Source organism: Recurvomyces mirabilis, assembly GCF_035927965.1.
Source record: "Recurvomyces mirabilis strain CCFEE 5264 chromosome Unknown scaffold_31, whole genome shotgun sequence".
NCBI classification, from domain to species: domain Eukaryota; kingdom Fungi; phylum Ascomycota; class Dothideomycetes; order Mycosphaerellales; family Teratosphaeriaceae; genus Recurvomyces; species Recurvomyces mirabilis.
In genome coordinates, this window is record NW_027041965.1 from 156,418 (window position 1) to 182,094 (window position 25,677).

Genomic DNA, 25,677 nt, shown 5'->3' on the forward strand with positions numbered 1-25,677 from the left:
ATTTTGGTACAAGCCAGGCTGGAGGGTGCACTGCTCACAACACTGTGGATTGGTGCGGTTTGGTGCGATAATCCAGGACTTTACAGACTACCTCTTTGGTTGATGCAAATGCTTTGAGAGCGGCAAGCGGCGCTACTTTTAGCGCTTTATCCAGGAACGCACTTGTCTTCGTCCACCGACGAAAGAAGCACCAAGCACCTAGAAGAGCCTTCTCGGTCTGCTAACATCTGGGCTAAGACGCCAATCCATGCTGGATATGCCTTTATGGCACACGCTCATGATAATGCTAAAACAATTAAAGGGGAACAACTTACCCATCGTCCTTGATCTGAATGGGGCGATCTCTATCCTCAGAGTGGCCCACTTGTTGATCACTATACCCGCCATTGTGTGCATTCATATCCATGCCTTGCATTGCTTGGCCAGCGTACTGCTGTCCACCATCGTACTCGGTTTTGATGTTGAAGTCATCGCCGTTGTCGTCGGATTGCGGGACCTCATTTGCATGAGCAGGCTGACTCTGCTGTTCTACATGGACCGGCGCAGGCTCCGGATCCGTCTTGGCAGTGGTTGGGGCTGGTGTGGTGGGCTCGTCTGCCTCGCCGTCGTAACTATGCGCGCGTTAGCTGTGTTGCGCACGTGATTCCAGGTCTGGTTAGCTGCTGTTGCGCCGGACTCACAGATCAGCGAAGAGATCCTCCTCGTCCATGTCGGCCATGGTGATGGGTGATACTTAGTGTGAGGGAGAGAAGTGACTCGACCACAAGGCCGTCGTGGACGCTGTAGGAAAGCTGCAGCGCGCGCGCGAGTGGTCGAGGAGTTGGTGAGTAGCCACAGCTCGGCTTTTGTTCGTCTCCAAAGTGGATGAGGAGTGGTACAGATGATGTTGTGAGAAGGTGTTGTCGGAGGATTGATGTTGTTCTCGCACAAAGTGAGAAGGAGGAGCTGTGTGATGTTGCTTACTTAAGAGAGCTGCAAACGGCAGTCGCGATGAGCTCGGGCCGATGCCGACGCTAGTGCCGAGAGTGGACCGTTTCATTCGACACTCATTCAATACCTTCACTTTGCTTCAATGCTGAACAAAAGCAAAAATGCTGGCGTGCTCTTTAGGGATTGAGTATCTTCTATCGTGCACATGCGTGTCATGCCTTTCGCGGTGTTGACCGAGTGAGGACCCGGCGAGGTCGATTGACAGAGGCGTCTGGGTGCCTATGACAAGAACACGGCATACACATGGACTACATAGTAGCAGCTGCGAAGTAGTATGCTAGAGCATAAAATGGCTTACGCTTCTATTAGCCTTTATTCTACCTTCATTATTCACTTACATCACATGCTGTCATTGCCCCACATTTTCATGTGCATGTATGCATGCCGTGACGCACAGGCGATCAGTGGCTTGCCGCTTAACTTTCCCCACCATTCTCACGTTCCATGCGCCCACCCATCTATGTCTTAGGCATGCGACGGCTACCGACTACGCATTCCAGCATCTACTCAGACGATGTTTCGGAAGACCGCCCAGCAGGAGATGCAGCAGATCGGTGCGTTCCCAGCAGCAGCACAGCCACCGCGACCACGAGACACCAGCTAATATAATGGATTGGATGTCCTTCATAGACCGATCTGAGTAGGTATACATGAATCGAAGACCGAAGCACCTTGCCATGTTCATATATGCTGATGTTGCGACAGTACTGCATCTCCATTCTGGCGAAGCAGCTCCGCTGCCAGTCAGCGCGACAAGCGATCCTCGACTCCTCCCGTCATTGGTGCGACCTACAGCCATGCCGACATCCTCAAGTTTGACAGCCTGTATGCGAGCCCAGGCTGCTCAATCAACACTCACTAACCACACCGTAGATCGTTGTCAGGCGACTCGAGACCGCGCACACCACCGTCAACATCCCGCAACAAAAGTACACCGCCTCCGAAGACCGGCACGGTGACTCCTACACCACCAAGACGATTTCATTCTTCCACAGACGACGATTGGGCACACGAGCAGGATTTGCCAGACCGTGAGGACCCACTGGCCTACGACGACGACGAAGATGAGTTCGGATTACCCAGTATAGCCTCTATGCGGCGCAAGGGCAGGCGGATACAGGACAAGAAAGGCAAAGATCCTGGTGGTGGGCAGCCAGGCTATCGCAACGGCGCAGGACCGAATGGAGCGCTATCAGCCTGGGCATTGGACAATGGTGATGTGGCGGAAGAGCGCGTGATACCTTCGTACCCTTCAGCGAAGAAGAACGAAGGCAAGATGTTGCGACCACAGTACAAGGACATTCTGCGAGATCCGGCAAACTCCCTACACTTGATCAGCCATCCTTCTGCACCGGTCAACGCGACAGCGAAAGCATTAGAGGCGCATTCGGCACGCATCACGCGCATAAACAAGTTCAAGAAGATCCTGCAAGCATCGTCCATAAACTTGCCAGAACTACGAGACTCAGCGTGGTCCGGTCTACCCTCCGAGGTTCGCGCAATGTCATGGCAGCTATTACTAGGCTATCTCCCGACAAGCAGCGAACGCCGAGTCGCGACCCTGGAGCGCAAGCGCAAAGAATACTTAGATGGCGTTCAACAATCCTTCGCTCGGACGAACACCACCAGTGAGCGAACAGGGAATGGCGGCAGAGGTCGGGGTTTGGACGAGGCAATATGGCACCAGATCGAAATCGATGTTCCTCGCACAAATCCGCATCTCGAGCTTTATAGCTACGACGCCACGCAACGGAGTCTGGAAAGGATACTGTATGTCTGGGCAATACGACATCCGGCTTCAGGCTACGTACAGGGAATCAACGACTTGGTGACACCCTTCTGGCAAGTATTCCTCGGCCAGTATATCACAGATCCTGATGTCGAGTCCGGGATGGACCCTGGGCAGCTACCGAAACCTGTGCTTGATGCAGTAGAAGCGGATAGCTTTTGGTGCCTCACGAAGTTATTGGAGGGTATTCAGGACAATTACATTCACGCTCAGCCAGGCATTCTGCGGCAGGTCAGTGCACTGCGCGACTTGACGGCGAGGATCGATGGTGCGTTGGCAAAGCATATGGAGAATGAAGGCATCGAGTTCATTCAGTTCTCGTTCCGGTGGATGAATTGTCTACTCATGCGAGAAGTCAGTGTGAAGAACACTATCCGAATGTGGGATACATACTTGGTAAGCTACACCACAAAGCGTAACATTTGCATGCAGACATTGACACTCTCCCAGGCCGAAGACCAAGGTTTCTCCTTTTTCCACCTCTACGTCTGCGCCGCCTTCCTCGTCAAATGGTCCTCGCAGCTCCAACGCATGGACTTCCAGGAGATCATGATGTTCCTACAGTCTCTGCCCACGAAGGAGTGGACGGAGAAGGATGTCGAGCTCCTACTCAGCGAGGCCTTCATCTGGAAGAGTCTGTTCGCCGGCAGTCAGGCGCATGTGATCAAGCAGGCGGGTAGTGGCTTCATGAATCTATAGCACCTTGTAAGAGTAGTCGTGCTCCAGCAAGCTGTCGAAGCTATTACGAGCGCTGCGGACGCTTCTTGCAGCGTTCAAGTTACGCAGCCGCACGTAATGCTTGTTCCTTCGCCAGTCTGACCTCGTACTCGAACTCTTTCAGTGCTCTGATCTCGCTACCAACAAACAGCCCTCCCATCAGGCCATCCAGGACGCCAGCACTGAGGCCAAGAGTGCTGACAAGCATAAGAATGAATGCCACAAAGTTGCGCGGCGACCACCAAACAGCTATGAAACAGCCAATGGTAATGACCACTTCCGCCCCAAAGTGTCTCAGACGCCACCGTCGCTGCTTCCGCTCACGGATATTGTATTTTGCAACCATAGCCAGAATCTCATCGTACGTCTCGACCGGCAGAAAACTTGTCATGACCTTGTCTTCCGTCTTCTCCCCTACAGTCGGGTGTCGTACCAGCGTAGTCTCAATCGAAAAGTGATCGCTCAATGAACACAAAAGCGTCGGATGCCTCATCGTGAACCCGACTTGCACATCCTGCACCTGCCACCTCACCCCTTCCTGACTAGCAAAGAAGACGTAATCAAGCCGTTTCGCCCTATGATCCTCCGCCTCAGGATCGATATAAGAGTCCTTGCCCTTGAAAAAATCCTTCTTCATTTGCTTACTCCACCGCCAAGTATTGAATCTATGATCACAAGTCGTGCCATGCTCCTCCAAGCACATCCTCGAACTTGGTACCACCAGTCCTCTCGCTTTCTCAGCACTATCCTCCGCCGCACCAACAGCTGAATCAGGCTTGACAATCCTCCAGATATCCTTTACAGGCGAATGTGCCTCAATCAGCCTGTGCGCAAGACTAAGCGGAATCATATTGAAGTCTCCCAATCCTAGAACCATATGTCCCCGTTCCGCAGCATGTCTCATCATCTTCGCAATCTCCCAAGCCTGAGCGGTCCGATGACAGATATAACTATCATTCGGCTCCCGCTCATACGGAGCATGCAGATGCGTGCAAAACACCTCCACGACATCTTTTCGTCCTGTCCCAATTCGGATCCGGGCACTCGCCACTCCCTTCCCAACATACCAGTCGCCTCGGAAGAAAGCCTGCGGTCGTCCATTGAGTGGATATCGAAACATGGAGCTCTCTTCTATCGGCCATTTGGACAAGATAGCGAGACCGCCGCCGAAGATGCCGCTCCAGTAGAATTTGCCGTAGGGCAAGATATGTTTCGTCAATTCACGAATTGCAAGGTAATCCTGTTGGGTCCAGCATTCTTGCAGTCCGACGATTTGAGGAGCGGGAGTCGCTTTGGCGAGTTGGTGGCCGATTTCTACGAGGCGGGCGTGGCGGTATTTCGACAGGAATTTCAAGCCCCAGCAGTTGAGGGAGATTACACGTAGTGAGCTGGGAAGGTCCAGGGGGTCTGCTGATGGTTCTTGAGAATCTTCTATCGTGGCCATTTGGTCAGCCATGTCCAGGTCCTGTAATGGTTGCTGCGTTCGTGGCCGAGTTTGATATGGGATGTTGTCTTAAGAGACAAAGTCCTGACCGATACGTGGTCCCGTCACTTCCGTCTCGAGCCGCACGAACAACCTCAAATAGACCTACATAGGACTTCCTCCTAAGATGGTGGGGGGAGTAACCTTACGAGAGACGAGAAGAGACATAAGACTTTGAAAACATGTTTGTAGATTGACGATAGATCTCTCTTCAAGCCAAACACAGGCGAAGCGATACGGAAGAAGCCCATCCCTAACTACAAGAAAAGACCCAGCAGATACCCAAACTCCAAAATGAACCATCATAACCAGCGCCAAACATGCCCAGAGATGCCTCATTCATATGCTCGTTTCGTGATCTTCATCTCGTGCGTATCAGAAGTCAAAAAGTCCAGTAAATACAGCGCGCTTTCAGGCCAAAGTGAAGCTTGTATATACGGTCGACACCGTGGCCAACCAAATCGCGATGACAGAAGGTAGTGTCGGGCCAAGGACTCGAGAATGTCGAGCATAGCCGCCGGGTGAACAGGATGGCACCGACAGTGGCGCGAAAAGTGAAAGATAGAGCAAGCAGTGTCACCAAGATGCGACAAGCTCCAGAAATGCAGTATAATCATGTTTTGTAAAATGTTGAAAGTCTGTCGTGGTGGAGTCGTGATCGTGGGAAAATTGCTAGTGAGACTTCGAACGCCGGGTCCAAGAATGCGCAAGACGAGGAACCGGACAGCCGCTGAGATGCGGTGGGAACCCCTTAGCCTCCATCCTAAGCTGCTGCGTTGTCCCAGCATGCTATAGCCTCGAGTTCAGAAGTGAAGAAGACTTTCCGGCTTCGTCATGGCTGACGGGCTTGGTTGGCAGCTCCCTTAGCGGCAAGCTCCCTCAGCCGCTGCTGAAAGGGTTGTGGGTTGCCGACAGTAGACAAATAGCTGCGAGGAAAGGTGTTGAACTGCCGACTAGGCGCTTCGGTGAAAGGCGAACCAAGACGCGGGATTGGCTCCGCAAGGCGACGAGGTACTGACCGGCTGCCTGGTGGTCCCAATTCGCATGACCGAAAGGGATCGCTCGACGGTGGCGCTTCTGCCATCTCTTCATCAATAGCAGGTATTGCCGGCGGTGCAGGAAACGGCGGTGAGAACAACTTCGCCAGGTTGTCAGTGGCGCGCACTGCACCGACCGTGAAACCACGGTTGCGAACAATACCGGCATCTTCAGCTTGTGGACCAAAGACGTCCTGCAAGGAGCCACGCTTTGGCTTCTCTTCATCCGACTTGAAGCGACGCTTAAGTGATGTGCGTGGTGCTGTTGGTGCTCCAGAAAGCTCTACTGGTACGTCGAGTGAGGGACCAACCTTGAAGTTTGAGCGGCCAAGCGATTTGGTGTGGGCGGTAATGCTCGACAACAGGTGCGTTCGATGGCTATTGTCGTCAAAGGGTGAGGCAAGAGTGGCAGGATCGAATGCGGCGTTGAGATTGAGGCCGGACTGCAGTGATAGACTCTTCTGATGTGCGTGCGAGCGAGGTATACGCGCGAACCAGTCTGCAGGCCGCTCGCTGCGCTGCTGTGGCTGTGGCTGTGGCTGCGCGACAAGACCGTCGCTGGAGAGCTGGGCAAGTGGACCTTCGGGCTGCATCGAGGGAGCAGTCGCCGTGACCAGCGACATCTTCATGTCATGGCTGCCGAATGCTGAAGTTGAGGCGGCCGAAGCAGGTACGTTAGGAGTGTGATCTATCGAGCTCGAAGAAGCGAATGGAGATGGGCTGCGAGTGTTGAGGAGTCTCTGATAGTGTGCTGGAAGAGACGGCCTGCGCTTGCAGAGGGTACGTAGACGCTTGCGTGTAGCTCCATCTGATCGTGGCCAGTTCGGCTGCTTCAAGTTGCTGTTTGGTCGTATGGTATCCGGCGAGCCTTCCCGCTGCATGCGGTCAGAGGCCATCAGCGTATCTAGACCAACGCTAGATCTACGTGGGCTCCACGTACGCCTAGCTTTCGAAGCCACGCGAGAGCAGACGCCGAGTGGTGGAGGAAGACCTGCAAGCATCTTGAAAGGCGTGACGCGAGGATCCGAAAGGTATTGCATGTAAGTCATCCAGAGGTGTTCATCCATACCCGACGTCCACTTGATACTTCGGTGCATCTTTACACGCTTGGCAGTAGGCGAGCTGTTGTGCTCGGGAGAGATGACAGCCTTGTCGTCTCGTGGAATGTCATCCTCCAGAAATGGATCTGTGGCCTGTGATTCTGGACTGTTGCAGCCGTGGTTGGGTGCGGAGAAATCGGAGCTGCCGTACGATGAGATCGACGAGTCGGAGAAAGACGAACAGACCGAGCCAGACTGGTCAAACGCTGGCCTCAGCTTGCTTCGACTGTCTGTGATCATGGCCCATTCGTTCGCAGGACTCTCCACAGGCGAAGTGAAACTCTGCTGAACGCGCGGTGCGGGTGTCTTGGGTGGCGTAACAAGACGCTGGAAGCTCGGTAGGGCGGGGGCAAGAAGACCCTCCATAGTAGGTGTGGCCTGGAATATCGGGCTCGACATATCGCCTGTGGCTTCCGACATTTCTATCGTGGGTATGACGGTGTCTGACATGGCCTCGACCTCGGCGTTCTGGAAGTCCTCTGGTATCGCGGCGCGTCTACGGCGAACCTTGAAGGTCTGTGGTCGCGGGGGTGGTGGTGGGTTCAGTGGCGTGTCGCGCTCCTCCTGCTGCCGGTCGGGCGTGCGCGGTAGCTGGCCATCGTTGTAGTGGAACTCGAAGTCTGGTGGGAGAGTGATTGAGAGCTGCGGTCTGTGCGCCATTGTTGCGGTCGACAATGAGTGTAGCGATTGTGTCGAGTTTCGGGTCGTAGGCGCGTCGTTGGTATTGCGCATGAGCGGTCAGGCGGCTTTGTCGCGATGTCGGTCGCGTCTCAAGCGATCAGTGAACCGCGCTCCCAAGTATGCTTGCGCGCTCCAAGGAATGGTCCCGCTATGTCCAATGCGATACTGCCGTTTGCACGAGCGACGTCGAGGAAGTGGTTGAGCGCGTCGCAACAATGAATGCGACAGCGAGGAAGAGCCGTAGTGGGTGGAGGATGGATGAGGGCGAGCGAGCCGGCTGCGGGTCTCAGCGGGAGAAATGGGAAATGCCTAGCTCGTTGCCACTTGTGGTTACGGCAAGAAACGCACGGATGCTGCAACTCGACTCGTGGGTCTACGGATTCATGTACATGCCCTGTAGTGAAAACGACGACGAGATCGTGGATACTGCATGTCATCGACAGCTATCAGACTCGACTCTAGCAGTCGGTCGCCGTACTCTCGTGTACACTCGGTTAACAGTGATCCGCGGCCAGCAGGTCCTTGACCGTAATCGTCTGCCTATTCCCGTTCTCATCGAGTGCGTAACCATTGGCACATACAGCGGTATGCAGTAGCATGGCCTTGAGGCGAGCGAGCAGCGTGGCCGGCGCTTACCCGTACAGCACTCGTGGAGGCCATATGCACGAACAGCTTCCCCAGCGTTGAATAGTGGTGAGACGTGGGCCTGTAGCATTGAGCCCCGACCTCGTGCATAGAGCTAGATACACAGCCACGGAGAAGGGCATGATCCCCTCTGTGTGAAATTCGACCATCGACGAACTACTGCACTTGAGGAGAAGAGCATTCAACACCAAACGCGTCCGCTGCACGTTCACGCGTCTTAGCGCGCTTCCCTGCATGATCGACTGATCGCTGATTGGCGGTAAAAGGTCCTATACAGGAAGCCTCCAACCTCATCAAAGACCACTGCTGCAGGGCCACAAGCACGGATCACGAACAGACATGGGTTTTCTTGCTCGAGCTTGCACGCCTTCGCGCCAGACGGTGCATGTGACAGCGGATGATCGACGAGACACTTTGCTGCCCGTAACGATGACCCAGCAGTGAGACGAGACAAGAGCACGTTTTTTGTTGCTCGGTTGGTGCAAAGATTGTGTCGCCTGCCAGCGATATGCCGCGCCTCTTCAAAGCTTGCCCACTCATATCAGTGAGCGTTGCAGGTCTACGCGGGCTCGTCCGCTCTTCGTTCGAAAAGCAGCATGAGTGGTGCAATAGCCACCAGCCAAGGGCGGCAGAAACAGTAATCCCCACCTCGACGGCACGCAGCCTGGATGCTCAAGGCTCTCCACCACAGCTCATGCTTGCTGCTGCGAACTGGGGACCGCGACCTCCACACGAAATGCGGAGACGTGCTGTGAGCCTGCAGTAGCTACGGCATGCCGACCTGACGGTCTGTCTCCTACCGAGACCCGCATGCAAATCGATGTGGGAGGACACGCGTTGTGCATGCCACCACATCCTACTGGTGTTCAAGCAGCCATCTATATCTATTGTACGAGCGGACGTGGCGCTGACGAAGGCAGCATGTCGGTCAGAACACAGGAGCCTATGGTCCCATGAGGTCCAACATGCCACTTGTCTCTGCAGTACAGCTTCGCGTGTCCACTGGCTCATATATTTGCCTCACCTCGTGCGGTTCTGGGGAGGACACTCCAGAGTCCTCGGAACAGTCTTGTCTTGGCCAAAAGGTCTAAAAAGTGGGCCACTACGAGCCCATCAAGATACGCAAGTGAAGTGTACAGCCCTCTCAGGTCGATTACGATCGACGCAGATATCGTGGCGATAGGAAAAGACATCCTCGGACACAAGCTCCTTTTCGCTGCGTACGATACAACGCCTCTGCCGAAGAAAGTATTACTGTCATATTGTCCTCCTTTACATTCACCTCCCTTGTATAGATATGAGTGCTCCCACAGTATCACGTCCATTCTTTGGCCAGCAAATCTTGCTTCACCAGGCCGACAGACATTACCATACTGCCATGACAGTCTGGTCAGCGGCTTCGAACGCCATATCAATCGTCCGTCCGTCCGAGCATCGGATTCTGTTCCAAGACCACCTACCGAAGTCGGGAGTAGAGTAGCTAAGGACAAGGACGTCGCACTTGTATGATGGGCCTCGTTGAAGGCACTGCGTATTCGAAGACGGGAGCTTTGCGTCATGAGACCGCCAATCCAAGGATGGAAGCCTGCGTATGCTCAGAAGTAGAGTGCTATACATATACATACGCTGTCTTTTCAACTCTTTTTGATGCCTATGGCAAGGTATCCACTACTATGCTCCCGAACCTTCCTCATAGTACATTCACAGTGCCAGAGCCGCCACCAATTTCGACCACTTTACTCCTTCTTATTCTGCCCAACCTGACTGATATTCAAGCCCAACCCGCTCGTGTCAAGGTACACCTTATTGCTGCTCTTCTCCAACACACTCGCCACAGCACGAGCATTCTCAAACTCCCTTAGGTCAACGTAGGATCTGCTCTTCTTGATCGCGTCACCGATCAGCTCGGCCGAACGAGCCTCACCCTGTGCGCGGACAACGGTTGCCTGTTTCTCCTGGCGGGCTTTGTCGACGACGAAAGCGGCGCGCTGGGCTTCTTGCTGGGCGACTTGCTTGGCTTCGACTGCTGCGGTGAATTCGGGGGAGAAGGAGAGTTGCTGACAACCAACCACGTCAGCGGTAACTCAGAGAGGTGTGGGGATTGATAGGGGTAGACGTACCGTCAACGAAACATCATCAACCATGATATTAAATCTCGCCGCCCGCCTCACGAGATTATCCCTCACCATCCTACTGACCTGCTCTCGCTGCGTGATCAACTGACTGGCATTGAACTGCGCCACCACGCTCTTCAGCACCTCATTCACAATACTCGGCAGAACCCTCTCATCGTAATCCTGGCCCAGAGTCCTGTAGATCTGAGGTAAGGCCTCGATGCTAGGTCGGGCGAGGACACGGCAGGTGATATTGACCATCTGGAGATCTTTCGTGCCGGTCAGGGAAGGGATGGAGCGGGGTTTGGCGCGCACGTCGTAGTCGACTGGTGTCTCGAACCAGGGGATTCGGATGTGGGTTCCTTCGCCGTAGATTTCCTTGCTCACGCCGCCGACACGGGTATACTTTATTGCGCGGTGACCTCCGTCGACTGTCCATCATTGTTAGTAGTGCTGGTGTGGCGAAGTGAGGTGTGGTATGTGCTTGCCGTTGAAAAGAGCGTTGTTGAAGAGCCATGCGCCACCAGCTAGTAACACTATGCCTCCAATACCTGTGAGGGCTCCTCTTGGTCCTGGACCACCTGATCCGCCTGCGCCGAATCTACATCGTCGTCAGCATACCATATCATCTACCATCCGGTTCATGATATGTTTATGATATACCTCTTGCCCTGCTGCTGCATCCGCTGCATGCTCTTCTGGATCTGCTCCCACGCCTGTCTCGGATCCGCTCCCATCTCGTCTCTGTAGCTCAACTACGAGCTAATCGAGCCGACGAAGCTGAGGTGGTGGTGGTAGATGGAAGGCGATATGTGACTGTATGACGGAGACAATAGTTGACTGGTGATCGTTCCTGCTCGCTGGAGCTCTTCGGCAGACTCGGCCCGCTGCATGTGGAAGAACAGTCAGCATCTCGACAACGCTGAGACCACGTCGTCGAATAGCAGGAATCCAAGATTCATTGGCTACAAAGGTGTCCTTGTGTGTATGATATTGGAGGAGTGTTATGGATCAGTTTTCTTTGACGGCACAGCATTCGGGAGTCATCACCCATAGTCACGCCATTCACTTCTCTGCTTCCGCTGTAGACATTGCAAGGGAGATCAAGTACATCACTGGCATTTTCGTTGTAGGTTGGGTTGCTGTCGCTACTATACAGGCTGTGAGAGGGACTTATAACAAAGAGAGGAGATAAGGTGGTTGCTGGTCAACCGCTGGAACAATAACTATCTGGAAGCAGTCGAATTGAAGATCAGGATTTATCGCGACCATGCACGCAATCATCAAAGCCCAGTCATTACTATGGCTCCTGTACACCACCACAGCAACAGCACAATACGTACTGGACAGCCTATCCTTCGGCCACCAGTCCACACTATCGCCCAATGGCCGCGCACTCCCAGGTTGGCATCTGAGCGGCGAGAACCATCAAATCCAACTCCTGAGTGATCGCGTGATCCTCACCCCTCCTTACCCAGGAAACGCTCGAGGCGCCATCTGGTCAGACAACGCCGTCTCCTCAAAAGAATGGACTGCGGATATCGAGTTCAGAGCATCAGGGCAAGATCAAGGAACTGGAAACCTCAACATTTGGTTCACGAAGGATAAGAATATAGGCACAAGCAGCGTCTACAACGTCGAGCACTTCGATGGTCTAGCACTAGTACTAGACCAATATGGTGGCACAGGTGGCAAACTTCGAGGCTTCCTGAACGATGGGAGTCAGAATTACAAGGCACACAACACCCTCGAATCCCTAGCCTTCGGGCACTGCGACTTTAGCTACCGCAACCTTGGACGTACAAGCAAAATCCGTATCACGAACCACAACGGTCTCGGCGTCAGTGTAGACGACAAGGAATGTTTCCGAAGCGATCGCATCTCCCTACCTGAGCGATACTACTTTGGCATTACAGGGGCGACATCCGAAAATCCGGACAGTTTCGAGGTCAACAAATTCGTCGTCTCCACGCCTGTACCCTCGGCATCACAACATCTGAATGATCCTCAAGCGAAATCAGGCATGCCACCGACCTTGGAAAAACTGGACAGGTTCCCTGGGTCCGTCCAGGCCCTGCCCGACCGAGTAGCAGAAGAAATCAAATCCCAATCCGACCAATTCGCCGATCTACACAACAGACTACAAGGCCTAACCCACCAAATCGCAAACATGTTCGGGGAGTTCGATGCCCTGAGTCGGAAGATCGAAGAGAAGCACTCGCAGGTCCTTTCGGCTCTCCCAGCCCCTGGCGCCGCCTCACCACAGCAGGGAGGTGCGACGGCGGCCGATTACAACGATCTGAAACGCAAGATGGAGGGGATCGAGCGGACGGTGCAGCAGATCCAGAGGGATGTGGAGGGGAAGGATTACAAGCAGCATTTGAATGATTTGCAGATGGCTGTGGATGGGATTAAAGGGGGGTTGACGGAGCACTTGCCTGATACGCTTTCGAGGAGTAAGTTTGTCCTGCGGTTGGTTTGATCTGTGATGATGAGGGGCGCGAGATGCTGACTTTGTGGTGCTAGTGATTCATGCTTCCTCTCCCAAGATGGGGATGTTCATTTTCGTTGTGCTGGCTTTCCAGGTCATGTTGGCGGGTGCGTACATTGTGTATAAGAGGAGGAGGAATGGTATGCCGAAGAAGTACTTGTAGACGATGCGTCTTCAAGCATGTACACTTGTTTCCTTACATGCTATGTGTATACGACTGTGGGAGGTTGTCCCGGGTTCCTACTTAGGGCTGGCATAGCATGGCGTTCTTGGTGCATCTAATGGTAAATGGCTGTACAATACCACGATCAGCGCTCTCTTCCTCTCTCGTCTCATGTCATCGTTCGTGGGCGTCCGCGCACGCTCATTCAACAACATGGATTCCTGTCTCTCAACCGCAAGGGTGATAGTTCAGATCCCGGTCTGACGTGACTTCGGCATCTCTATAACTGCTACCTTGGCTATCATAGCTGGCTGAATGCAAGAATTACATCGCTCCAAGCTATACCTTACGATTTTGTTCCAATACGTGTTTCACGATGACGAAGTAGTGAAGTCTATTTTGACTCCTCCTTCCGAGATCCCAGATCCGCCCTGCAGGAACCTTGGCAGCATCAGATCAGCCGCAGCCGCTTTTCGAGCTTCATCCAACTTGCTGTGAGGAGCGTACAGTGATTGGTGTGTTCGACCCGGCTTCAGGAAATTAGCAGGCATTCACGTTTTCTTCCATGGCAGTTGCACAGGCTGTAGTGCTTGGACTGAACCCGAATGAGGTCGAGTACAGCGTCACTCAGATCCTACCATCCCAGGTACTCGGAACTTCCGATGCTTCAATACACCTTGGCGCCAACCATCCACAAGGCACTCCGCAGCCGCACACCAGCCTCCGCAAAAGTCAGAGCTCCAGTTCGAGTTGATGCCGACGCTAGTATTGACGTCCCATCCCAGTATTTAGTCGTGTGCCTAGAATGCTAACCGGTCTACCACGGTATATAGCCCAGACAGTGTGTCATAACAGTGCAGATCGCGGCGCGTCAATGACCAAGCAATTTTCCAAGACGACGGCAGTGCTGGTATTAGTGATCCCGGATTCTGAGTGGCAATTAGGGTAGGTGCTGGTGTAGGTGCTCTTTCCTTCACTCTTCTCTGAACGTTGTACTTCCTCACATCTTCGTCTTCTCGACTTCCGAAATCGGATCAGCCTCAAAACCACAGAAAGCGCTCCAAAACAATCACAAACATGCGTGCCTCATCAGTCCTCGTCCTGGCAGCGTCCGGCATGGTCGCTGCCCAAGGTGGCATCGTCTCCAGCATCGAATCAGCTGGCGGCTCCGTGAGTCCAACGATTGATGCCTCGCTGTAGGACAACCCAGCTAATCCCAATTGTGTAGGCCCTCTCCACCGCCACAGGTGGCCTCGTCTCCTCCCTAACATCTCAAGCTGGCTCCGCTGTCGGCATTGGTGTAAGCATTCACCCTGCAACAATGAAAGCCTTTCACTAATTTGTTCATCAACAGGGCTCTTCGACTGGCAGCAGCGGCAGCGCGACGTCCACTGGCAGCAGCGGCTCCATGACCGGCAGCTCCTCCTCCACTGGCTCCATGACTGGTACTTCCTCCATGACCGGCAGCAATAGCGCGTCCAGGACTGGTTCCAGCAGCTCCGGATCAGGTGCTGGCGGTATCGTTGGCTCTGCCACTAGCGCAGCTGGTAATTACCCATATCAAAGAATAGGACAAGACAGGAGGGCTGACGTTACAATAGGCGGCGCGGCATCATCTGCTGGTGCTGCGGGTTCGAGCGCAGTGGCTGGCAGCGGCGCTGTGCAAACTGCCGTTCCTGGTATCCTCGGCGCGGCTGGTCTCGCTCTTGCGGCTATGTTGTAAACGACAACGACATGATAGACTGGAGGCTATCCAAGACAACGATGGCGGAAGGAAGGAACGGTTGTAAGATAGAAGTTGAGTTGACTCATAGTATCTTGACAGTTGTAACAGTCCAACCCAATCCATTTCAGTCCCCCCATTCAGCATCCAGGGTACCATATCGCCACCCATGCCCCCACATACTTGTGCTACCCTTGAGAACATCTACTGCGTAGTCCCGTCATGATCAATCACAGCAACGCGCATCACCTGCTCAATACGGGTCAACGCCTCCATGTCACCCAGATAGATGCGCAGCCGCGTCGCATCTACGTCCGGACAACAACCGCTCCGAGTACAACGCAAGATGACACGCCCAACCCTGGCAGCATTCGTCTCGCCAATCCCCTCCAGCCATTGCTCGAATTCTGGCTTCCTGCCAGCCTCCAGCGTAGCGAAAGCCTCTGGCAGGCTGATGGAGAAAGTGTTGATGCTGTAGAACATCTTCAACGTCTCTTCCCGCAGCAGACGAGACACCCTTGTGATAGCCGGCTGGCAAGCTGGATGACGGTAACCCGGTTTAATCTCAAACCAGAACATTGGCGTCTGGTCGAATTGTATGACTCTGTCGCCAAAGTGGTCGAACCGCAGCACCATCTCGTAGATCCTGCTGCGGAGCTCAGGTGGCAGGTCCATGAAGTCGAGAGGACGTACTCCTTGACGCTCAATCTGCCTCTTCCTGTCTGATATAAGCGCGTGAAGTCATCATCACTATCTGGAGCAACGACATACTCCCAAAGCACTGCTCTCTCCGCTGCGCCGGCTGCGAGGCTCGAGGCATTGTTGATGGTGGATGTGTGCGTGTACGGGTACTCTTCGCGCAGTGATCCGGCGATGCAAGTTTGAAGCTTGTCTTCGAATGTCTGTGCTTTCGCCATTAGTATGTACGGGCTGCAAGTAGCGCAGCAGCAATGGTCGTGGCGATGGCAGTGGCAGCAGCAGTGGTGAGGTCGCAGTCAGTGGTGTTCCTTTTGATATTGTGCATGTAACAGACGCGTCGTGAGCAAAGCAACAATGTTTGCGTGGCCGTAGCAACAGACGGCAGCTAGCGCGGATCAATCCGAAAACGGGAAAGGAAGGAACGTTCGTGGCGAGAGATGGAAGCCAGCCGGGTCATGCGATTGTAGAAGAGGAACTTGACCGTCGAGATGTGAGTAAGTAGTATCACGGTATAATACTCTGCTGGGATGTAGTACGCATCAGCGCACCTATGTATCGTTGGCAAGCAAAGCCATCAGCCCGGCGCCGTGGCTGATCATGCATCACTCGTTGCCCGAATCCCATGTTATAGCACCCCCCTTACCACTGAACACCATCATGCCCATTTACGCCGCATAATTGATCGTAGTTCAACGAAGCTCAACATTGAACTTCCACGTCTCTGCACAGGAACGATTAGCACTGCAAGCCTTGCACTCAACTTCGTCATTGCACTTACCCTCCTTGAGATTCTTAGCGGTATCGTCCAGTAAAATCACCCTGCGCCTCATGCAATACGTAGTCTTGTCCATCATCTCGACCTTCAGCCCAGCTAACTGATCGGTAGGTTTCTCGAACATCTCGGACAGGTTCTCCACCGCCATCTCCAGATCCTTCTGATTGTCCTCGAAGATCTCGGTCTGGTTGTTGCGAGCCAAATAATAGGCAAAAGCATATGTCCACTTCAGAGTCTGGCGGCACTGCTGCAGAGCTTGTGAGGCAGCCTCCATGAATTGCACCTCGATCCACGACATGCCAGAAGTCGACTGCAGCAATGTCATCTTGCGCTCGGTCTTGTGGAAGATATCCTTGTCGAGACGAGCGGACTGTTCGTGGTTGGCGTAGCGGTTGTAGTAATGTAGATATCTCTCCAACGACTGCCTGCTCTTGGCCTGGGCGTCCCTAGCATCCGTGCCGCTACGTTCCTCAAACCTGTTGCAATTGTACCAGCTCGTGCCATGTTCCGACCATAGACCCATGCACATCCAGCAAAACTCGTTCTTGCACTTGCGACACGTCATATGGTTGCAGCCGCCATTCTTCTCGATGGTAGAGTTGCACTTCGGACACTCCTTCGTATTCGCGGAGATCCAGTTCGCGGTCTCGGAATCATCCTCGCACTTCTTGATCCACCTCTTGACCAGTACACACGGGCATGGCTGATGGTCGGGAAGTGTGCAACCGAAGCAGAAGGACTGTTTGCATTCGCAGTGGACTGTTGGCACAATCTTATTCAGATCCCGCTTCTTTACCCCACACTCAACAGCGTATACGCAGTTCGGCGCAGGACACCACTTAAGACTTTCCTTGTCGTCCACGTAAGTACGCATGAGAAGTTGGTGATAGCGGTCAGTGAGTTCGTTGGGCACCAGAAGGTCGAGTGACTTGGCGTCAATGATCTTCCTGCAACCGTCTCCAGGACACTTGATCCGTGCAGCTTCACCTTCGTCCTTGATCTTCTGCGTGAGGTATTGACGATAGCAATCTGTGCAGAAGCGATGATTGCAGTTCATCGCGAAAGTCTCCAGACCAGGGCCATCCTCACAGCAGATGTCGCAAGTAAAGCCGTTCTTCACCACAACTCGAGGTGGGTTCTGGTTGATCTCCTGACCCAGCCCTGCCTTGTCCAGCATCTGCTCCTGGTTGTCCATGTACTGCTCGATCAGACGCTCTTTGTTCCATCTCGTGTGCCGTAAAAGTATCGCGGTGGCTTCAGAAGGTTGTTCGAGCAAGTTTGCGACCTCGGCTATTTGCGTGTCTTGCTGGCTCTGGATGTCCTGTGGGCTGTAGACCTTGAATTCGACCTCGAAATGCTTTCGCTTGGGTGCGAGATCCTTGGCAGTCGCATCGAAGGCACCATCGTCTTGGTAGTCGTCGTCGATGTCCACATCCGACTCTGATATCATGTTAGTCAGCTTGGCGTCACATGTCTCAGATGTGGAGTAAATGTACATACCACCTGCACCAAAGTCGACGCTGCTGCTCATCTCCTCCCCCAAATCCATACTGGAGGCAACGCTGTTGAAGTCATCGTCGGAGTCCATGCCCTTGTCTGAGGTCAAAGTCTGTGGCGTTGCCGGCAAGGCGGCTTGCTCTTGTGAGATGCTATCCTTCTGGAGAGCTTTGCTGACTTTGGTCAATTTACGCTGTGGCTCAGAGGTGGCGTCAGCGGAGGCGGTGGTAGAGTCTGCCTTGCGTTTGCGAGTGGCGATGGGCATGTGTAGCTGCAACGTCGGTGGACGATGAGCTGGCCGAGTTACGAGGCGGCGATCTTGTTGGGTGACTGGAGTTATGAGTCTATGTCAGTGTCGGCGGAGCAGTGAACATCGAAGGACAGCGGTGGTGGCAGCAGCAGCAGCATGAGTCAACAGTTGTGTTCGGGCGGATGTAGATCAGACATGCATGGGAGAACAGTAGGCAGCAAGAGGCAGGCTCGTAGTAATCGCGCGGGCTTCTGATTATGACGGATTGCTTCCGGATGCGGCAAGTAACGAACGGCTAGCGTGATATCAGATCCACGGACCACGGTATGCACGCATTTGACAAAGCAGGAATCACTCACTCACACTATTGTGACAGCAGGCAGGGAAAAGAATTGAGGTGATAGTATCATATCGATCCGAATTACTTCATCTACAGTGTGCTTGATCAATCAAAAGTAGACAGGGTTGTGTTTTTCATTTATGTCCGCCTCAGGCATCAACTTTCTCGACCACGAATTGTGGCATGAGTCGTAGAACAATTCAGGAATCCACCGGTCTAGGACCTGCAGATAACGAACTATAGCCCTTCAGCTAATGTCGAGTGAGCCATCCACCTTCAAGTGTTTATCTTGCTATTGCCGTTCGGACCATGGGTCCTAAAGTGAAAAAGAACGCCGGCAAGGGCAGCAAAACAGAGGATGTCGAAAAAGAGCCACCTCTGCAAGCTGTTGTGCATCTGGACGCTTTCGAGGATCGATTCCTTCCCTTCACGCTGGAGAGACCACGATGTCTATTGACTCTGGCCAACACACCGCTGATAGAGTACACCCTGGAGTGGCTAGCCAGCGTTGGCGTCGAAGAACTCTATCTTTACAGCGGCAACCATACAGAGCAAGTTGAGGACTACCTTAACTCATCGAGATGGACCAGAGACGCATCGCCCTTCACGCTAGAGCTAATCCATTCACCTTCTACATCTATAGGTGACAATATGCGGAACTTGGACCAAAAGGAGATCATGAAAGGGGACTTCTTGTCTGTCTATGGCGACATTGTGGCAAATATCCCACTGGAAGCAGCCATCCGAAGCCACAAGTCTCGCCGGGAGAAGAACAAGAGCGCCATCATGACTATGATCTTGCGGGAGGCGGGAGACTATCACAGAACCAAGGACCATCATATGCGCCGCTGCTTCGTCATAGATCCAGCTACTGACCGCTGCATACATTACGAACAAGTCAAGCCACGACACTCGCCACGCCTCAACATACCCGAGGAGGTCCTCAAGGACCACGTTGAGATTGATATGCGAGAAGATTTGCTTGATTGTGGTATCGACATTTGCACGCCTGATGCTCTCGCTCAGTGGAGTGACAGCTTCGACTGGAAGATGCCGCGCAAGGACTTTGTGCATGGCGTGTTACAGGACTACGAGACTTTTGGCCGCACAATCCATACCTACATCATAAGTGATGGTTATGCAGCTCGAGCGAACACCCTGAAAACGTACAATGCAGTCTCGAAGGATATCATCTCACGCTGGGCGTATCCCTATGGACCGGACATGAATCTGATGGCCGATCAGTCTTTCCAATTGCAAAAGGGCACTGTCTACAAGGAGGATGGTGTAATCCTAGCACGCTCGAGCATGGTTGGGAAGAAGAGTGTTCTCGGCAAAGCTACATCTATAGGTGAAGGCAGCGTGGTGACAAACAGTGTGATCGGTAGACGGTGTGTGATCGGCAGACGTGTGCGAATCGATGGTGCTTACATATGGGACGATGTCAGCATTGGAGATGACACTAAGATCAACACTGCCATAGTGGCGAACGAGGTATCAGTCGGTCGAAAATGCGAGATCAAGCGCGGAGCACTTCTGTCATATGGTGTCCATGTAGGCGATGGAACGACAGTAAAAGAAGACACTCGTATCACTCGCACGAAGCGAAAGCGAGAGCACGAGAACAATGAATTCAGTCGTGGTCCGACTGACAACAAGATTGTAGGCAAGGGTGGCGAAGGCTTCGAATTACAGCTAGACGAGGAGGAGGAGGAAGTAGTCGAAGCCCTCCGCCTCGGCATCCAGGAACTCGATCTAACTCTCGTGGATGACGATATCTCCGACCTAGACTCCGACGAGGAAACAGACACTGCATACGAACAACGCTCAAACTCCCGCACCACGAGCTTCACCTCCAACGCCTCAGACGAAAGTGGCGAGACCCGCCGCAACAAAGCCGACTTCCACCACGAAGCGAGTTCCAGCATATTCGATGCACTACAAAGAGAGCAGGATCCAGATAACATCCAGCTCGAGCTCAAAGCACTACGCATGACAAGTAACGCCGAGGACTCCCAAGTTCGTCGTGCTGTCGCCGTCGCCTTCTCCAAACGCATCACGAACCTCATTGAATCTGGCAAGAGTCCGAAAGAAGCTGTCGATAGCTCCATCCCAGCCAACCAGCGCTTGATCACTTCCTGCGTGAAGGAGACAGAAGAACAAGCGGAATTTCTCTTATTCTTGCAAACGGATCTCGTGCACAGACCGCAGGGGAATAAGATTCTACTTTTCGCGGTCAACGTGTTGGCTGAGAATGACATGGTAGATGGCGAGGGCCTGAAGGTGTGGTGGGAGGACGCGAGGAGTAGCGCTAGTGAGGAGTTGGAGGCGGTGAGGAAGGAGACGAAGCAGATTGTTGATATCATGGCGGACGAATCTGATGAGGACGAGGATGACGAGGACGAGGATGACGAGGACGAGGACGACGAAGATGAAGACTGAGAGAATGTAGTGGCTACTGGGAAGGCAGAGTGTCATGTGGAGGTAGAAGAATCGTGGCCTGAGTATGCAGATGATCAGCAATGCTTGCTAGCGAAGAAGGTCGAAGCATGGTCGCATGCAACATGATGATCTACGCCATGTGCAACGATACTTGTTCCGTTATTGGCTATGCAAGCCACTCGCATCCAGCGTTTGTCGCGTCAGCCATTCGGCGACCTCTGTTCGCGATTCGTATAGCTCGTCGAGCGCACGATGATTTTGTTGCAGCTCATACAAGAACCCAGCGTCTGACCGTTCAATTCGCAGCAAGATATTTCGATCGAGCGGTTTGATTTGTAGACGAGACAAGTCTCTGCATGAGTATGGTTTGTGCCATTTTTACCCTATTAACACAATAAAGTCGCTTTCAAGACCATCATACATGTCTGAAGCTCAAGCCCGTACGCTGGCAGGCGAGCATTCAACATAACACAAAAATAAAAGCATCAAGCGTCCTAGATCACCGCATAATGCATCTATACAGCCCACAACCACCAGATCATAAGTCCCCTCCTCTCAACACCAAGTATTATCGCCCTGGCGGTCTTTGCATCTGCTGCGGCATATTCTGCGGTATCATCTGCGGCGTCGGACCAGGCGCAAACATTTGCTGTCGCTTCACATCACCACCTTGCTCACCAACACCGCCAGAAATATCCGAGATAGCTCGTCTGTGCGGCTGAGGTTGCCCACCAGGCTGCTGTCTCGGTGGAGCAGCCATGGGACCTGCGGGTGAGGTGGCGTACATCGGTCCAGCTACTATCGGCGCTTGTACTGCATAGGGGCTCGGACCTGCACTGTTGTGGACTGCATGCATATATGGATCTTCTTGGTGCGAACTGCCTGCTGGGGAGACACCTGCGAGACCACCAGGCGAGTTCCAATTGCTTGCTGTCGCTGGCGATGTTACTGGCGAGTCTTCACTCTTCATACTGCGTTTCGCTGATACGACGGCGCTGGGTGGCGGAGGCGCACCCATAGGATCCATTCCTGGTGGCTGCTTTTTGAGATGTGCTAGATGCTTTTCTAGCATGTTTAGCAGACCTTCTTTTGTGAAGGGCTTTGGTAGTACGTCGTTCATGCCTGTCGCTAATCAGTCTCGAGCCCAAGGCTTCTACATTGCTTGTGAAACATACCATGTTGGAAGTACATTGAGATGTCGTCACTTCTTATATTGGACGTCATAGCAATAATCGGCGTATTGTCAAATTGTCGTATCAAGTGTGTCGCAGAAACGCCGTCAAGGCTTGGCATAATGATATCCATGAGAACCAAATCATACTTCGCGCCAGCATTCATTCTATTGACAGCTTCGAGTCCATCCAGCGCGCTGTCTATCGAGCAGTGAAACGCGTACAAGAATTTGCCACCAATTCGTCGGCAGGTCGGATCATCCTCTACGAGCAGGATTTGTGGTTGCCGTATCCAGCCCGGATCTATCTGCGTGCTCTTCTTTCTGCCTGGTGGTTCGGCCGCAGATGGCTCCGGTGCTTTGGGTGGCATTGCATAGGGAATGTTGTTGATGTGTTCGCTGTACATGGGATCGATGCCCTGCGTGTGACCGATGGGATACACCATGTTATCGAGTTCGCCATAGGATACTGAGGTCGAAGATGTCGCAGAATGCGGAGGAGCTCCTCTGCTGGATGATCGAGTACCGTTCCGAATCGTGAGATCTGGAGGCGGAGTTGTGAAGGCGGCATTGCTGCGCATTTGGGCCTCGTTCATTTGCTCCAAGTTTCGTGTGTTGAGTATCTGATCCGCGTTGACTTCGTTCAGCAGTTTCGAAGCGTGTTGTAGCGGAGATGCTGGCCTGTCCTCTTCAATTGGCTGTGCTGGTGGTTTCCCTTCTTGACTTGGACCAGTACCATTAGCTAAACCGTTTGGTGGCTCGAATGGTAGGCCGACTTTGCTTTCCCTACGTCGTTGTCCGTCCACAGAATGTAAGAAGTTCATCACGTATTGCATAACATGCTCGTGGTTCACCACCGTCTTCTGCACACCTATGAGCTCTTGAAGCAGCATCGAGTGATGCATGCTAAGCTCGTTGTACCGCTCTTGGAGCTGCTGTAACTGCTGTTGCGTCGCTACCAGCTGTGTGTTCACCAAGTCCATCTGCTGTGTCGGAACGAGCTCTTCGCCGAGCGCGTTAGGTTTTCGAGGTGCTGGCGCCTTTCGTCGGATGTTATCGAGTGCATCCTTGTTGTTCATCTTGAAGTCCGGGTGTTTGAACTCCCAGGCCTGGTCTATACATCAGCGTAAGCCTCCACGCACTCCAGCATGATCAAACGTACTCCAGGTCCGTATGGTGATGTGCCGCCATCTTCGTTGTTGTGTCTGACCTAAGCACGAGTTCAAAACTGCTCTTGTCTCTATGCGCATGATATCCATCCTACCTTGTGGAAGTCGTATTTGTTCAGCTGTCGCACGAAAGAAGCGAAGTTCGAGTGTCTTGGGTCTCGTGTCAGCTTGCGATGGCGAATGGAAGATGTTGTTCGCCTTACTTGAAGTGCTTGGGTAAAATATGTTTCGTGAAGCGTTCGTTCTTCCTCAAGATTAGCTTTGCAAGCCATTGTCCTACTAAGCATCCAGCCTTACCTCGAGCACTACGAAGCTGTCGCCTTGATCGCCCCATCGTACTACTTCATTATCGACATTGTTCTCCAGCATTTTGTACAGCTTCCTGACCTGTCAAGCATTAGTTTCCCGATATAGCAAGCCTTCTCTGGACCTCGATGCGCCGACATACAAAATCGCTGGAGTTGTTGGCGCCCTGGCTCCCGTCCATCTTTGCGATTGCGATTTGCGCCTATGCGCGCCGCTGTAGTACGAGCTGTCCCAGAAAATAAGTGCTCCCAAGAAGTTTGGAGATTCGAGTGCAGCGAATACTGCTGTATGCGGGAATGCACAGGCCGGCCAAGCGGATCCTGTCAATCGGTCGTGGGTCCCAGGAGCCGGAGCGCTGGAATGTGGAAACGTCCCGCTGCGGCTGTTGGACTCGAGATTGGAAAGAGGCAATCTCTCAGGCCGGATCTCCCCACGTGTGTACTACTGGCAACCCGGCTCGCACGACTTGGGCAATAGAATCAATGGGGATAGGCTCAGTAGGAGAAGAAGAATTGGGGGCCCACTAAGCAACGGAACGAGGACGGTGGTGGTGCGGCACGACGACGTAATCGGCGCCACAGCTTGGGGAGAGCCCCGGTAAAATGCAGCTAATGCGGGAGGATCATTGAGCTTTTGGTATACTGTACTTTGAGCGTAGGCTACGCATCCATCTGGCATACATGTAATGGCTCTCCATGATTCGTGCGCTGTTTTTCAGACACAACACGATATGTTCGTCGATAGACACGCATGAGACAAATACCATCGGTATCGACGCTCCTCTGCCGAATCGCGACCGGGCGCACATATAGACGAAGGGAGGTGAAGTTCGGCTTCCCCGAGACTCCTGGAGAAAGCTTCCTTTGCCCCTCTACCAGTATTGTGTCCACCCTATCTTCGAAGAGACATGACTGCCGCAAGGGACTCGTGTCGCAAGCACATCTAATAATAAGAGACGTCGAGCGTACATAGAGTCAAAGCTGTCTGTAGGAAACCAGGCTGCCTAATCGGCCAAGACGGCTATCTGGTGAAAGCCAAACCCGTGGTCGAAGTACAATAGTCTTGTTCGACATTCGATCGGAAGAGAAGCGCATCGTGAAGGCGACCGGTAAAGGTGCGCGTGAAGTGAGAGGAGTTTAGTCATCAAATCCTGCTCGAGATTGTGCTTCAACGGCACCATCAACGACATCTGATTGGGACCTCACCCCTTCTAAATCACTTATTCAAGATGGCCACCACACGTACAATGACCAGTCTCAGGACCGTTGCCGCACACACGACCAGGTCTCGTCAATTCCACACGACACGAAAAGCACTCGTCCAAATCGGCGATGCCATTCCTGATATTGACCTGATGGAGAACTCGCCTGGCAACAAGATCTCCATCGCAAAGGAGCTGAAAGGCAAAGGTCTCATCATCGGTGTACCTGGTGCCTTCTCTCCTGCCTGCAGCGCCTCTCACATCCCCGGCTACCTCAACTCTCCTCGCCTGAAGCACGCTGGACAGGTATTTGTGGTCAGCGTTAATGATCCTTTCACCATGAAAGCATGGGCTGCTTCGCTCGATGAGGGAAGCAAGAGTGGTGTATGTATTGATGTGCATGCTAAGAAGCATCCCGATGGATCTATGAAATGGGAGAAAGCTGATATTGGAGAGCAGATTCGTTTCCTTGCCGATGCTCAGGGCGCCTTCACACGGGCAGTGGAGATGGAGTGGGATGCCACTGCTGCCTTTGGACAGCCTCGTAGCAAGCGCTACGCTCTGTTGATCGAAGACGGCCAGGTCAAAGAAGTGCACGTAGAGCCAGATAATACAGGTGTGAATGGTATGTGTAGCACGGGAACATCAAGATGGATTGCACTAACACCATAGTAGTATCCGCAGCGGATAAGGTGCTCGGCCGTGCGTAAGCATGTTTCTAATGCGTCTCGTGTCGCACCATGAAGGTGAAGTGAGTAGATTTATCTCGAGCAAAATCTTCGTCGATCTGTCTGTACAACATAAACTACAAAAGCATCCCCTACCCATGGCGCACACGGGCGCTCTGTCTCCTGCGCTGGGGTATATTCCTCAAAAAAACCCAACAATCCTTAG

General features: G+C 53.1%; 13 protein-coding genes across 13 annotated transcripts; 6 read left to right on the plus strand and 7 right to left on the minus strand.

Annotated features, from left to right (window-relative positions):
- Positions 1-310: 310 nt before the first annotated feature.
- Positions 311-718, minus strand: LTS14_009412 (uncharacterized protein; the record flags this gene model as incomplete). The annotated part of the gene is made up of 2 exons (XM_064842094.1): positions 311-611; positions 681-718. The coding sequence occupies 2 exons, from the start codon at positions 716-718 to the stop codon at positions 311-313; spliced, it is 339 nt and encodes a 112-aa protein (XP_064690302.1).
- A 743-nt stretch (positions 719-1,461) lies between these two features.
- Positions 1,462-3,478, plus strand: GYP1 (GTPase-activating protein; the record flags this gene model as incomplete). Its single annotated transcript, XM_064842095.1, has 4 exons — positions 1,462-1,544; positions 1,696-1,815; positions 1,864-3,175; positions 3,230-3,478. The coding sequence occupies 4 exons, from the start codon at positions 1,462-1,464 to the stop codon at positions 3,476-3,478; spliced, it is 1,764 nt and encodes a 587-aa protein (XP_064690303.1).
- Positions 3,479-3,557: 79 nt separating this feature from the next.
- On the minus strand, positions 3,558-4,952 carry ISC1_2 (phospholipase C type enzyme; the record flags this gene model as incomplete). The annotated part of the gene is made up of 1 exon (XM_064842096.1): positions 3,558-4,952. One exon carries the CDS (start codon positions 4,950-4,952, stop codon positions 3,558-3,560), a length of 1,395 nt encoding a protein of 464 aa, XP_064690304.1.
- Positions 4,953-5,811: 859 nt separating this feature from the next.
- On the minus strand, positions 5,812-7,776 carry LTS14_009415 (uncharacterized protein; the record flags this gene model as incomplete). The annotated part of the gene is made up of 1 exon (XM_064842097.1): positions 5,812-7,776. One exon carries the CDS (start codon positions 7,774-7,776, stop codon positions 5,812-5,814), a length of 1,965 nt encoding a protein of 654 aa, XP_064690305.1.
- A 140-nt stretch (positions 7,777-7,916) lies between these two features.
- LTS14_009416 (uncharacterized protein) lies at positions 7,917-8,484 on the plus strand (the record flags this gene model as incomplete). Its single annotated transcript, XM_064842098.1, has 2 exons — positions 7,917-8,356; positions 8,391-8,484. 2 exons carry the CDS (start codon positions 7,917-7,919, stop codon positions 8,482-8,484), a joined length of 534 nt encoding a protein of 177 aa, XP_064690306.1.
- Positions 8,485-10,178: 1,694 nt separating this feature from the next.
- PHB2 (Prohibitin-2, subunit of the prohibitin complex (Phb1p-Phb2p)) lies at positions 10,179-11,293 on the minus strand (the record flags this gene model as incomplete). Its single annotated transcript, XM_064842099.1, has 4 exons — positions 10,179-10,499; positions 10,563-10,987; positions 11,108-11,157; positions 11,220-11,293. 4 exons carry the CDS (start codon positions 11,291-11,293, stop codon positions 10,179-10,181), a joined length of 870 nt encoding a protein of 289 aa, XP_064690307.1.
- A 533-nt stretch (positions 11,294-11,826) lies between these two features.
- Positions 11,827-13,210, plus strand: LTS14_009418 (uncharacterized protein; the record flags this gene model as incomplete). The annotated part of the gene is made up of 2 exons (XM_064842100.1): positions 11,827-13,012; positions 13,083-13,210. The coding sequence occupies 2 exons, from the start codon at positions 11,827-11,829 to the stop codon at positions 13,208-13,210; spliced, it is 1,314 nt and encodes a 437-aa protein (XP_064690308.1).
- A 1,077-nt stretch (positions 13,211-14,287) lies between these two features.
- On the plus strand, positions 14,288-14,933 carry LTS14_009419 (uncharacterized protein; the record flags this gene model as incomplete). Its single annotated transcript, XM_064842101.1, has 3 exons — positions 14,288-14,380; positions 14,439-14,510; positions 14,565-14,933. 3 exons carry the CDS (start codon positions 14,288-14,290, stop codon positions 14,931-14,933), a joined length of 534 nt encoding a protein of 177 aa, XP_064690309.1.
- A 204-nt stretch (positions 14,934-15,137) lies between these two features.
- LTS14_009420 (uncharacterized protein) lies at positions 15,138-15,850 on the minus strand (the record flags this gene model as incomplete). Its single annotated transcript, XM_064842102.1, has 2 exons — positions 15,138-15,651; positions 15,705-15,850. The coding sequence occupies 2 exons, from the start codon at positions 15,848-15,850 to the stop codon at positions 15,138-15,140; spliced, it is 660 nt and encodes a 219-aa protein (XP_064690310.1).
- A 471-nt stretch (positions 15,851-16,321) lies between these two features.
- Positions 16,322-18,169, minus strand: LTS14_009421 (uncharacterized protein; the record flags this gene model as incomplete). The annotated part of the gene is made up of 3 exons (XM_064842103.1): positions 16,322-16,353; positions 16,411-17,847; positions 17,908-18,169. 3 exons carry the CDS (start codon positions 18,167-18,169, stop codon positions 16,322-16,324), a joined length of 1,731 nt encoding a protein of 576 aa, XP_064690311.1.
- A 634-nt stretch (positions 18,170-18,803) lies between these two features.
- Positions 18,804-20,936, plus strand: GCD6 (translation initiation factor eIF-2B epsilon subunit, GEF; the record flags this gene model as incomplete). The annotated part of the gene is given in 2 exon segments (XM_064842104.1): positions 18,804-19,885; positions 19,901-20,936. 2 exon segments carry the CDS (start codon positions 18,804-18,806, stop codon positions 20,934-20,936), a joined length of 2,118 nt encoding a protein of 705 aa, XP_064690312.1.
- A 568-nt stretch (positions 20,937-21,504) lies between these two features.
- Positions 21,505-23,763, minus strand: SKN7 (kinase-regulated stress-responsive transcription factor skn7; the record flags this gene model as incomplete). Its single annotated transcript, XM_064842105.1, has 7 exons — positions 21,505-22,058; positions 22,112-23,216; positions 23,270-23,317; positions 23,372-23,426; positions 23,480-23,520; positions 23,574-23,663; positions 23,725-23,763. 7 exons carry the CDS (start codon positions 23,761-23,763, stop codon positions 21,505-21,507), a joined length of 1,932 nt encoding a protein of 643 aa, XP_064690313.1.
- Positions 23,764-24,810: 1,047 nt separating this feature from the next.
- On the plus strand, positions 24,811-25,493 carry LTS14_009424 (uncharacterized protein; the record flags this gene model as incomplete). The annotated part of the gene is made up of 2 exons (XM_064842106.1): positions 24,811-25,408; positions 25,459-25,493. The coding sequence occupies 2 exons, from the start codon at positions 24,811-24,813 to the stop codon at positions 25,491-25,493; spliced, it is 633 nt and encodes a 210-aa protein (XP_064690314.1).
- Positions 25,494-25,677: the final 184 nt, after the last annotated feature.